Source organism: Hyla sarda, chromosome 9, assembly GCF_029499605.1.
Source record: "Hyla sarda isolate aHylSar1 chromosome 9, aHylSar1.hap1, whole genome shotgun sequence".
Classification (NCBI taxonomy): domain Eukaryota; kingdom Metazoa; phylum Chordata; class Amphibia; order Anura; family Hylidae; genus Hyla; species Hyla sarda.
Window position 1 is genome coordinate 55,974,949 of NC_079197.1, and position 14,002 is coordinate 55,988,950.

Genomic DNA, 14,002 nt, shown 5'->3' on the forward strand with positions numbered 1-14,002 from the left:
CGCATCTATAAATTATACAGAAGGATCGCAACTGGCGATCTGTCTATTATTACAGGTACTACTACTCCCATCATGGAACAGTGTGTTCCATGCTGGGAGTAGTAGTACTACCTAAAAAATGTAAAAAAAATAAATAAATGAAAAACACACACACACACACACTACATTTTTATTATTGTCGGCTACATTTTTAGTGCTTTACTCGCCCACATAAATTGATCCCTGTTTAAAAATGTATACAAATTTTGAAATAAAAAAGATACATTTAGTTAGATACAATTTTTTCCATCACTAATGTAGCTTTTTTATTATTATTTTTGAATGGTACCCTATGAAATTTTAATAAAAAAATAAAAGAATTCCAGCCTTAAAGTGTTTTATTTTTTACATTTTCAACTCCCAAATTAATTAAAAGGACTGTTAATTACCTCTCCTTCCCTTCTTGAGCCGATTCCCTTTTCTGCCTCGGTGTCCCAGTGTCCATTTAGGAGCACAGCCAATCAGCAGCCTTAGAGTCATGCTCCGTACTTCTGACATTACTGTTCAGTGCAGAACAGGGGATCAGTGTGGTAACGGAGGGGGAGGTAAGGAACAGTTTATTTTAATTAATTTGGGGGCTTTAAAAAATGTTAAAGGTGGATAACCCCTTACATTTTTTAAATAGGTAACTATCAGGTGATAGGGGTGATTATACAGTGAGAGGGTGTGAACATTTTACATAGAGCGCCATGTAAAATCCCCCTTGTTACCTAATATTCACTCCCAATATTAAAATTATGTTCACACCCATGTGACGAATCCCTAAATTGTCATAAAACTATAAACCTACATATCTCAGGAACATGAGGGCATATCAATAAACTGCCAAAAATTGTGTGATCAGGCAACCCCCCAAAAAATCTTTTTTTTGGGGTTGGCTTCAGGTCCACTTTAAGAATTGCTATATGATGATAAATCAGTAGGTTATATAGAAAGTTTGAGATATTGTAATTTGTCTATTCTCTTGCAGCTGTGACATTTACAAAAGTGTCAGACCGGTGGTCACACTTCAATTTGCTGCTCATGAACTGGGGAGAAATTGTAATTTTGTCATTCTGTTACTATTCTATCAAAGACATACATAGGCTAATTGTAACAAGAAAACCAGTATGGTTAATCTCATGTTTTCCATTTATTTTAAAGGAGTTATCTGATGAAAAGTTTTTCTGGTAATGTGCCCAGCCTGCCTACTAAAATATTAAAACCTTTAAATCTCCTTCCTCCATGTCCTCGTAGCCTCCAGTATCAGGACTCCTTGTCCCCGGCCAGCCTCTGCTGACAGTCTGCTTCACAGAGCCAGCCGAGCTGTAGACGTGACATAACAGCTCTGCTTAGCAAATCACTGCAGTGGTGTCCTGCCCCAGCCAGTGATTGGTGAGCGGCACTATCAGTCCCCCTGGCTGCAAATGCTACAATCTGCAGCTCGGGTGTAAGCAGTATCATTGGCCACAGTCAGGATGCCTTATGGACGCAAATTGCTAACTTCCCTTCTTCGGCTTCTTTCAGCTTTCCAGTAGATAGAAAAGCCGGACGTAAGGAGAAAGGACACATCTTTGTAGTGGGAAAAAAAAATAGTGGTGATGCATGAAAATCTCCAGTTTTACATTTTGAGAACTTAAAAAAAAAAAAAACTCCCTACATGTCATTGCCAGGGATTTAAATAGGTTGGTGAACACTTTATCCCTTCAACTTTGGCCTGCATTTTTACTTCTTCCCTGGGATCCTGTATTACTTATAGAAAATGCAAACAAAGTACACGGCCCCTCCTTATTGGAAGCTTTGAAATGATTTACTATTGCAGTTCAGTACATAATATTTAGACCAAAAAAGTTGTGATCAACACTAGGATTCTGAGTTACTATTGAAGGAATAACATATCCTTACCTTGTCTTTGTAGGACTCTGACAGCTATTTAATAATCTGGATAGTAGCAGATGTTATAGCTCTTATTCACATAATTTGGGCATTTCTTGTGCAGAGGTAAGTAGAGTGGAAGGTATGTCAGGGGGTATGTAGATGTGGTTATGTATTTGGGTATAAATATCAGTATAACATTCTTTAAGCAGGTCTTATTTGGTATTGTTAAATTCGTACTGAAGTTTGAGTCAGCACAACACAAAGCTAAAAGTCATAGTATGCATATGTTGTTTTGTTCACAATTTTCATTCAGTGCAATGTTTGGGACAACTCTTCATCAGGCTTGGGGGGAGGATTGGCAAACGGCACAACTAGGATGAGATAGGTGGAATACTCAAAAATGTGCATGCTCCCATGAAGGACTTCCCGAGTTACTGATCTCCCCACTGGAGATGGTTTTTGTAGTCTTGAAGTCTATGAAGCCTGTCTCTTATAGCAAGCTGGGGTGAGAAGCGCTTAGCCGTGCACTTCTACTGGCTTGCTCTAGAAATCAGTGGGGTATGAACACCCATCTATATCAAAAGTTTTGTTAATGGCCCGTGAAAAATATTTGACATGTCACAAACATATAACATGTCAAACGTTATAATTGGTGGAAGTCTCAGGGCTAAGACCCCCACCGATCAGGAGAACAAGCAGGGAGAAGTGTGCAGCATTGCTGTTCACTCCCTGCGATCAGACATCTTATCCTCTATTCTTTAGATCGCGGATAAGATGCCTAGTAGCGGAGTATCCCTTTAAGGCTTCACCATCATCGTGCCAATTTATGTTGGATTTAATGCAAATTTTCCTGTTTACTTCAATCTACAAGAAGTCTGAAATTAATTTGTTGCAGTAACACTGAAGGTCTGATTAAAAAACTGCTATATTTTAGCTTGTAAACACATGTGTGATTTGGTGCCGATTTTGTGCTGTGGACAATCAGCAGCACTTCCATCTTTTGTGACCTTTTTGGGCTGTATTTTACGGAAAAAAACATGAACATTTTGTGTGTCTTTTCAAAAAATTTTTTGCTTATGGGATATTTTTAAGAGGTGAAAGACAGTCACTTTTTGGGACATAGTTTAGGACTTTTGGGGGCCCTTGCATAAACTAAAGCCTAGAAATAGATATTTTACACTTACAGCCTACAATATATCTCAAATTAAATGCCAAAATATGTTCTAAAGTAAGGTCACATTTTGGCCTGTAAACAGCTTAAAAAAGGCTCTGCCACTTAATGTTAACACCAGAACAATTACAGCTGTTATATTAACATTGGTGTGTATAAGATGTCCTTTACAACTGGGCTCAATAGAACTTAATAGGAAAAAAATGATGTTTGTGGGATGTTTTATGGCCAACAAACAGCCCACAAAAATTTACATACACATAGCCTCAAGAAAGTTTTCAAGTTATTTGAAAAGTTATAAACAACACAATTTTTACCCGACCGTCTATAAAAGTTACAGCACACCTATTACATGTGCACATTCCTGTCATACTCTTGGAGGTCGAATGAGAAACAATTAGGTAGGGTGAAAGGGTTAATGGTGGTATTGGGCAAGGCAATGTGCTGATTATTATTATTTTTTGTTGGGGGGGGGGGGGAGGAGTTTAAGGATGTGATTTTCTCATACAGTGATCTACATCCCAGCACTCCATTACCCAGCTAATCTGATGTGCCATTAGAGGTATCATTAGCTTGATATTTTCTGGATCCTAAGAACCTCTTTTAAGGCTGGTGTCACCTAAAGTGGCTTTTTTTTATTTTACATTTTTAAAACAGTTGATGTGTTTACTTCCATAGACCTTCACAGTGTTTTTTCCTGCCTTATAACACCGGTTTTAATGTTAATTTTGAGAAATGTCATGAATAACGCATAGAATACAACAATGGCTGGAATTTTTACACATTTTAATGAAAACAATAAACCTGTGTGGTAAAGGCCTTAGTATTTTCCTGGTTCTTAATGTGGCTTTATTTTAGATGTGGTATGGTCTTGTGTTTAATTTAATTTTTTATTTTTTTATTTTTTTAGAGCATGTTTCACAAAAAGAGAAGAAGAAGGTATGATTTATTTATGTTATTATGAAGTGCAAAGTGTGTAGAACACAATTCAGTAAGGGCTCATGCACACTATGGAATTTTCACCTGGAGAAAATCTGTGTGGAGACAGGCAGAGATTCCGCATGCAGCAGGCATTGGCGCAATCATCTCTAATGTCCGTGCACATTAAGAACTGTCTTCGTTGATGGCAATGCAGTTCCTGGACAAAATTCCATTGGGGTACAGAGAATTTCTACAGCAGAAAATCCACAGTATGCACTTGACTTGAAATTAGACTTGACTTGACTATGTGCAGGACATGACTAGTTTCAGTGACAGCAGACATAGACCTAAGACTTACTGGAGAGACTTGTAGCTTTTGGGGTCTTCCAGATGCTGATCACTTGCACTGAGATCTCTGGTGGTTGCTGCCTCAGCAAAGACTTAGATGGATGAGTTCTGATAGAAATTATAATGCCCGCCCCTTTATATAGTGGGGGGCTGGACTAAAGCCCATTGGTTAAGCTGCGGGTCATAGGTTAAGCTGGTGCTCTCTGGGAGAACATGTGACAACAAATCATGTGACTGCATGACATAACATGTGACAGGCTTACTCACAGGTCCTTAAGACCTCCCACAGGTCCTCTATACTACCTATACATAGGGATCCTGTCTAAGCATTAAAGTGATACGCACACCTTTATAAAACAAACAGGGGGGGACCTTACAGGAGAGCTCTCAGGACCTGCCAGGGCCTAAGGGTAGTACATGACCATGTCCTGTACTGGGACATCACAATAACATTAAAAGATGGGAAAACTCCTTTAAAACTACTGACTAGTGAATATCATTGATTTTGACCAGTAAGTTAAAGTTTATGTGTTGAAAACAGAAAAAAATAAGCAATTTTAAGGATCTGAGGGACTTTGACAATAGCCAAATTGTGATGGTTAAAGTTTGAGTTTCTCCAAAATTTTATTGTTTTTTTCCAATATGCAGTGGGTTACAGACAATAAAGATTGTCCACAGAAGGTAATTTGTAGTAAGGCAGTAGGCCGTTAGGGCTAGCCTGTCTAGTTTGATCCTACAGAACAATTACAGTAAAACAAACTGCCATAAAGTTACTTTTGGCCATGATAGAAAGATGTGAGAATTGCAGCTTGCTCTGTATAGGGGCTAAGTAGCCCCTGTCCATCTATAAAAGCACCCACAAAGTGACCATGGAAAAATGGATGGAAAGTCAGATGTGAGGTGTTTTGACAGCAGGAGAAGGAGTTACACAGTGTGGGTGGTTTTTATGTAAAAACTAGTTATAAAGCATTACTATCATTTAATTAAACATTTGACATTTTGCACAGACATGCCAAAAGTTTAAATCAGTTGGGGTTTAAGATTCCCTCTGATCATTAGATCTACCTTGGTGAAGTCGGTTGGGGTCTCAGTTCTAAGACTCCCTCTTATCATTAGATCTACCTTGGTGAAGTGTGGGACATGTCTGTGGGACTTGTCTAAAATAAATTTAACAGTAACTCTTCCGATTCTGTAAAGTGGGACTACTTTACAGGAAAAAAAATCCCAGAAAATGGGACAGAAATTACTCAAATAAATCACAGAAAGGAGGCCATACTTAATGGTACAGGGACAGGTTAGACACGTATTCCCACATGATGCAGATCAGCCACAATGCCATATGGAGGAGGTCGCACAGGTGCAAAATAGTGATAAACAACCAGTCACACGCCTACTATTTATAAAGTGGGGGTAGCTGATTAGTATTATAGCTGCACACAGATAAGTGTGAGAAAGAAGTAAAAAAAAGGTAGGGGCGCTCTCTCATGTGTAGTGGGAACGTGGTTGGATGGCCAGAAACCACTGCACTCAAGGTAATGTGATGTCCCGCTGAGGTTATCAGCAGCAGCAGCACCTCACCTGGGGACTGTGTGGAGTGGAGGCGGTAGCGGCAGTTGTGCAGCTCGAAACCCCTATCCATATCCGCAAAGAGTATGGAAACAATGATAACAGGAAAAGTAGAGGAAAAAGGCGGTTATAAACGAGCAATAGTGCTTTAAGAAAAGGATTCAGGATGCCACTGTAGTCAAAGGACAGTTTATTATGGTTCAGAGCGATAGGACAACTCGTTTCGGCACCAGCATATCCCTTCTTCAGGTCCAAAAAACAATTAATTTATGACGTCCTGTAGCCTGTGTTGTGCTAGGATGGCGTGCTTGCACGCCATTCTAGCACAACACAGGCTACAGGACGTCATAAATGTATTGTTTTGTGGACCTGAAGAAGGCACATGCTTAAAGCAGTAGCGCTCGTTTATAACCCCCTTTTTCCTCTCCTTTTCCTGGACACAGATAAGGCATTCGCAGGGTGCTAACTGCAACTCTCTCCTAACTGCAACTGAACTCTCCTCCCCCTCTACACTACACAAGGGCTAGGTTTTGGGGGTCCTCCATTGGGGCATCGGTCATCTGGTCACTCCCTACCAAAATCCCTTAAAGGTACAGAACGTGAATTATTACATAACGTAACACAAAAATACAGTGGTCCCTTAACATACAATGGTAATCTGTTCCAAACGGACCATCCTTTGTTGAAACCATCATATGTTGAGGGATCCATGCAATGTAAAGTATAGGACAGTGGTCTTCAACCTGCGGGCCTCCAGATGTTGCAAAACTACAACACCCAACATGCCCGGACAGCCAATGGCTGTCCAGGCATGCTGGGAGTTGTAGTTTTGCAACATCTGGAGGTCCGCAGGTTGAAGACCACTGGTAGAGGAAGTTGTACTCACCTGTCCCCGCCGCTCCAGACCGTCACCGCTCGTCACCGCTGCCCGGGATGTCGCCTTCTATCACTGTCGCCGCGTCCCCGTGGTGTCCCTGACGCTCCGGCAAGGCCTCTGCTTCCCCTGCATCCTCGCTCTCTGTCGCTGTCATCACGTCGCTATGCATGCCGCTCCTATTGGATGACGGGACGGCATACGCAGCGACGTGATGATGACGATGGAGAGCGCCGACAATGCAGGGGATCCCGAAGAGGACGCACCAGAGCCCCGAGGACAGGTAAGTGATCGTCAGCGGACCACACAGGGCACGGTAAACGGCTATCCGGTGGCAGCTGAAGCAGTCTGTGCTGCCGGATAGCCGTTTATGCGATGGCCCCGACATACAAAAGCATCGTATGTTGATGCTGCCTTCAACATGCGATGGCCTCTGGGAGGCCATCGTATGTTGAAATGATCGTAGGTCGGGGGTCACTGTATACCACAGTATGACAGGTCCGGCAATGAAGCAGTGGGCCTAACACATAGATAGCAGGGATTCCTGAGGCAATCTTGAGCCCACAGGACAGCCTTCGAGTGCTAGGACACCACAATAGCAAGTAGCGCACCATGCAGGCTTGCTTACAACCTATTAATAACCCCCACCCCGGAAAGAATCCAGGACATGAACTGATTTTATTTGGCCTAAATTTGTGGGGAATTAAACACAATATACTTTCTGCTTTACAGAGTCTGAAGCTGTATTACTGATGAAGATTGAGAATTTGGCTGCATAGCCACACTGGATGCCTACATCTTTTTTCCCCATCATCTCATATGGATGTCTGGACCATGAGGTGGTGAAATTGGACTAATTCCAGACGCTGCACTAGTCTAATCTCTTAAACAAATCTTAACTGCTGAGTCATAGGAAGCGCTTAAAACTGCTGCATACAAAAGCATTTCATGACGTTTTGAACTGTTTGGGTCGTCGTTGGATGCTTAGTATAGTTACATTGTTTAAGGTATAAAACTACAAATACTTTTTTTTACTGGAGTGCAACAAACAAGGTTTTGACAGGGTAATATTATTAATATATTTGAGGTATTTTTAACCTTTCAAGAACATGTGTTGTGAAATCTGGCCATGTGCTGTAGGGCATTTTTCTTCACCATGTTTTTGCTGTTTCTATGCTTAGTATTTACCTTTATGACGTAGGTGACTAAAGCTAGGTTCACATCAGTCTTTTGCATCCTGTTAAAACATCCTGTTATTTTCATTTTAAATGTTTTTTTTATTTTTTTTTTATTTAAAACAGAAAGTTTAAGATCAATATTTTTTTTTTTTGGGATGGATCTGTTATATCAGTTGCATCCGTTTGAATATTTTTGAATACAATTTAGTTTTACCTTTTTTAGAGGTAATAAAGTCAATTGTTAGTAAAACAGGATGCCAAACAGGATGGTGCAACAGGGTGCTTATACTGTAACCGTAGACTGGTATTGTACTTAAAAAGGAATCCATCAGATCCGGTTTCACAGGACAAAAAAAAATAGTCTTTGTTTTGTCTGTCTTGTTAAAAAAAAAATATAAAAAAAAGTGAAACTTCATAACTAGATGTGGCCAGGCCTTTATTCTGTGACACTGGGGAAAGAAACAACACAATGGGCATTTACACCAGTTTTCTTAGTCCAGTTGCCATATTTTTGCAGCCCTTGCATCACTTTTTTTCAACACATACAAATGTTTGAATGGGACTTTGAGTTGTGCTGAGCATGATTCATTTAGCAACATTTTTTTCCAACAAAAGAAATCAACTTAAGGTTTAATGTGACATTGTCTGAGGATAATGGCATATTCACAAACTGGCGCACACCACATTGATGAATCTGGCATATGCTGCACAGGGAGAGATACTGGCACGCCGCACACACAGTGCATCAGTATTAATACATTTTCTACCATCTTTTTCATGTCTGTGTGTGTGGTAGGCCTGAATAAAGATATGGATTACCATTGTAAATAAAGAGACTATTAAACGGCAGATGCTTTGGCTTGAAAGTAAGTTAAATGGGCACTGTCACTTTAAAAAACTTTTGACATGTAGCAATATATCAAAAGCTTTGGTCAGTCAAGGTTTGGGTATTAAGGCCCCAGACTGTTCCAAAACCCAAGGCATGAGGAGTACACACTAAGGATGCATTCATGCATACATATTTTTCTGCTGCAGATTTGCTTCAGCACATCTGCAGAAAGAATATGTACGTGTGAATGTACCGTTAAGGGAAGATTTAATAAAACCTGTGTAAAAGAAAAGTGGTGCATTTGTCCAGAGCAACCAATCAGATTGCTTAAATAAAAGAAGTAATCTGATTGGTTGCTATGCCTTTCGGTTTTGACGAATCTCCCTCTAAATAGATTCTTTCCCAGCTCTATGCCACATGACTGAGACGGACTCCTGATGTAAGTCTATGGGACCATCTTGGTTGCACACATAAAGAGCGAGGAGTGAAATACTCAGCTTCTTAACCTGCTCAGTCTAACAATTGGTCAGTGTCTGAACTCTGACTAATTAAAAAATTGTGACGTCAATTTATTTCACTTCTGTCCAGCGGTTGTGTGTAGTACTGAAGTTCAGTCCCATTAAATTCAGAGAAGCCAAGCTGCAATACTAGACACAGCCTGTGGAAAGGAGTTGTGCTGTTTTTGCAAGAAAGAGACAGCCGTAATCTTGGACAACCCCTTTAAAAACATGTATCCTAAACTGCAATCTGCCCTTGACAAGAAGCTCTTAAAGGAAATGTGCCGGGCTGGCTTCTTACAGGCAGTTTATTACATCTTTTAGTGTAGTTTACAATATATTTTCCATAGACAAAGCCAAGAGTGGATCCTAAAAATAGAAAAATAATAGGAAAGATTATTCTATCTTTTGTATCCTCTACTGATGTACCAAAAACGACATTGTGTGGATCTGGCCTAAACTTGTTTCAGTGGTTACCAGAATCACTGTATCACATGCAATAGCTTTTTAATCATTGCTTTTTTCCTAAAAATTAAACATCATGTGCAGAGCATGCTATTGGATAGATAAATAGATAGATAGATAGATATGAGATATATAGATAGATATATGTTTATAGAATTTAAAAAATAATCTGCTTTACATGGCACAGAATATCTGCCTTCAGCTGCAGAATAAAATGTCTGTACAAAGGCAATGAGTTATAGTGATTGTTTTCTAGATCACTCTGTGTTTCTTAATAAACTATTGGTGGGTTTCTTAAGTTTTAGTTCACACTTTTTAGTGTGCTTGAGCTGAGTGTGTATATTATGTTTCTCACTTGATCAGAATTTAGGCAGAACACTTATCTTTGGAAGAATAAAAGGATACTGTCATATATGGGCAGGGAAAAAGTGAAGTCCTGCATTCACCCAGAGCCCCTGTCCCTACCTATTGCGTATCTGCCCTAAACAACAGATCCACAACCAATGAAGAAGGTCCATTTCTATCTCTGTGCTGGGACGTTAAGTTAAAATAACAAACTCCTAATACACAGTCAAAGGGTCAGAAAACAGTCAGGAATACAAAGGGTAAATAAACACTAACAATATCAAGGGAGGCAAACAAACACAAAGAGTTGTCAACAAGCCGAGTCGGGAAACCAAGAGGACAGTATATAAGCAGAGACGAAATCCAGAGAGAATATCCTAATATAAAGCCGGGGTCACAAAATACTAGATTATCAATACATATGCAAATGCAGGATAGAAATGCTAGCTGCTGGAAAAATTTTCTTTTACAGGCAAGGTGTATAAACACACTGCAGGCTTATATAGGCAGCTGAGCAGGTGTGGTCACACAAGGTATCTGATAGGCTTAAGAGACAGAACCATGGATAGGTCAGAGTGTAACCACTGCCACCCAACTCAGCACACAAACAGAACATTTAAAAACATAGAGCTCTTACACTACCCCCTCCCCTATTTATGGGGGGGGGGCACCGGAACCTTAAATTTGGGTGCAGGTTTGTCCGGATGAAATGTGTGGAATCTCCAGGGTGGGTGGATGAATAGAAGAGGCTGAGACCCACGACCTTTCCTCCAGACCATACCCCTTCCAATGAACCAGATATTGGATGGAGTTTCGTACCTATCCAATAACATGGACATTTCATTTTCCAGGTCATCATCAATTTCGACTGGAGGAGGGGGATCAGAAACAGGAGCCAGGGACAGAACATATCATTTAAGTAATGAGTAATGGAAAGCATTATGAACCTTAAAAGACCTGGGTAGCTTTAACTTGATTTACGACCCCCGACACCTCATAGGTCAGCGCAAGGTGATTTTACCTGATGGAACCTTAAGATGTCAGTTTTTTGAAGAAAGCTAAATCTTGTCACCAACTTTTAAGGCTGTGCCACAACTCTTGTTGGCAAATCTTTTTTTGTACCTCTTGGGCTTTCCTGAACCTAGGCCCAAACTCTTCAAAGTTTATTCATAGTGGTATCAACTTCGAGGTTATTACCTAGATGATCAGAACAAGAGGAGAACTGAGGATGGAAACCCCCCCGATCAAATACTATATCATCTGGTATCCCATGATACCGAATCACAAGTTTCAAGAACAAATTGGCTAGATTCTTAGCTGTTGGGAGCTTCTTCAATGGGACAAGATGACACTTTACTGAACCTGTCCATCACCACCCACAACACAGTTTTTTCCCTCAGATGTGGGGAGGTCTGTCATAAAATCCATCGATATATGTGTCCACGGTCTTTTTGAAATAGACAGTGGACACAACTCTCCTGCAGGATGTGCCCGGGAGGTCTTTGCTCAAGCACGTCTCACATGCCAGAGCAAAAGCCTCTACATCCCTATCAAGGGTTGTCCACCAGAACTTCTTCTGAAGCAATTTCTTAGTGCCCAGAACTACAGAATGAACTGCTAATGGAGACGTGACGTAACTCCACGCCACCTCGTGACGTCATGCCACGCCCCCAAAATTCATGTCTATGGGAGGGGCCATCACGCCCCCTCCTATAGATATGAATAGAGGAGGTGTGATGTGACATCATGAGGGGATGTGGCCAGAGGCATAGCTTGTAGCTTCTGGGCCCCGATGCAAAATCTGCAATACGACGCCTATATGCAAATTATTATACTGGTCTCTTATGGGGAAGATGTGCTTTGTGGCCCCCTTTGGCATCAGGGCCCCGGTATGACTGCTACCTCTGCTACCTCCATAGCTACTCCCCTGGGCGTGGCGTTACGTCGCATAGAATGCGGGAGCTGCACGGAGATCATGGGGGGTCCCAGCGGAGGGCCCCCCCCGCGATCAGACACCTAATCCCCTATCATTTGGATAGGGGATAAGATGTCTTTAGCCAGATAACCTCTTTAACCCCTTAACAGCCACAGATGTAAATGTACGGTACTTAGCACACCAGGACATACATTTACGTCCTATGTAAGACTGTGAGCATCGGAGCGGTGCTCACGTCATACATGGCAGGTTCTGGCTGCTAGCATCAGCCAGGGACCCGAGGGGATAAGGCGACATCCACGATCGCTTGGATGTCCGATATAACCACTAAGATGCCGTGATCAGTATAGATCAGGGCATCTGCGGCAGTGCGCATGTTAAAATAGATGATCGGATCACCCGCAGCGCTGCCGCGGGGATCCGATACTCTGTAATGGCGGACGGAGGTCCTCTCACATGCCCCCATCTGTCTCTTGGCATCGTCTGCTCTGGTCTGAGATCAAGCAGACCAGAGCAGAAGATTGCCGACAACACTGATCATTGCTATGCCCTATGCATAGCATTGAACAGTATTAGCAATCAAATGATTGCTATAGATAGTCCCCTATGGGGACATAAAAAGTGGAAAAATGTAAAAATAAAAAGTGAAAAATCGCCTCCACCAATAAAAATGAAAATTGTCAGTTTTTCCCATTTTACCTCCAAAAAGCATAATTTTTTTAATAAACATATTTGGCATTGCGTAAAAGTCCGACCTATCAAAATATAATGTTAATGATCCCGTACGGTGAACGGCGTAAATGTAAAAAATGGATAAAGTCCCAAAATGCTGCTTTTTAGTCACATTTTATTCTAAAAAAAATTATAAAAAATGATCTAAAAGTTTTATAAATGCAAATGCGGTATCTATAACAAGTAATGATGACAGCACAAAAAATGAGCCCTCATACCGCCCTATATACGGAAAAATTAAAAAGTTATAGGTGGTCAAAATAGGGCAATTTTAGATTACTGATTTTTTTTAAGCGGTACAAAAATACGATACAAAACAAGAAAACGAAATAAAGAGAAAACAGGTGTATACAAGACCCGAGGGTCATCAAGCATAATAAACAGAATAGAAACAGCCTATGAGTTTCCAAGGATAACCTGACAAGGCAAACAAAATCCACGTCAGGCAGGGTAGTATACCCATGCATCATAATGCCTAAAAGAACAGTAACAAGGGGAGAACAACAACACTGAACAAGACGGACACCCAACACCGAACAAAACACACAACAAGAACATTGGGAAAAGAGGAAAAAAGACTTAGAATAAAAAGAGCTATAGAAGGTCAAGGAGGGTTCCGGTCAGTAAAACGATCTCAAGGCTCCCATGCAGCAAGAAAGGAGGGTATAGAATCATTCAGAGAAGCAGTGAGAGATTCAAGAGAGCGAATTTCCCGCACCCGAGCAACAAGGTCAGCCTCGAACAATGGGATAGTCCTCTTCCAGTACTTAGCAATGAGCGTTTTAGCCGCTAGGGCCACATGCATGAAGAGTTTGAACTGCTTCCTCGATAGGCCCCTATAAGAAAGGTGTAAGAGATATACAAGAGGGTCCAAAGGGACAAAGACTTCCAGAACCGAAGAAAGCAGCCTCTGAACAACGTTCCGAAAGCCAACTATGAGGGGACACGACCAAAAGATATCATAGACAGTGCCCAATCCCACCCCTCAACGCCAGCATTGGGGTAAGATAGCTGGGTTCAGTTTATTCAGGAGTGTGGTACCAACCAAATAGTCTTTTAAATTAAGTCTCTTTGTAAGCTGTGCATATAGACGCTTTGGTGGCACGCTCCCAAATCACCTGCCACTGGGGCAAAGTAATAGTAGTATGAAGGACTTCATTCCACTTCTGCATATAACGATGAGAGGGGGCAGAGCCGTCCAAGGGCAAAAGAAGGATAGAGTAGATATCAGAAAGAAGTCCCTT

General features: G+C 41.1%; 1 protein-coding gene across 10 annotated transcripts in view; it reads left to right on the top strand.

Annotated features, from left to right (window-relative positions):
* The window catches only part of GDPD2 (glycerophosphodiester phosphodiesterase domain containing 2), a 182,164-nt gene extending 171,466 nt beyond the window's left edge, over positions 1-10,698 (top strand). For 5 of the 10 annotated variants that reach the window (XM_056537829.1, XM_056537833.1, XM_056537831.1 and 2 more), the window contains 3 exons: positions 1,937-2,019; positions 3,978-4,006; positions 7,509-10,696. In XM_056537829.1, coding sequence (XP_056393804.1) covers positions 1,937-2,019; positions 3,978-4,006; positions 7,509-7,555 — 159 coding nt within the window. In that variant the 3' untranslated portion in view covers positions 7,556-10,696. Of the gene's footprint in view, positions 1-1,936; positions 2,020-3,977; positions 4,007-7,508 lie in introns of all 10 variants that reach the window. The other 5 variants (XM_056537825.1, XM_056537824.1, XM_056537827.1 and 2 more) reach the window with 3 other exon arrangements.
* The last annotated feature ends 3,304 nt before the right edge of the window (positions 10,699-14,002 follow it).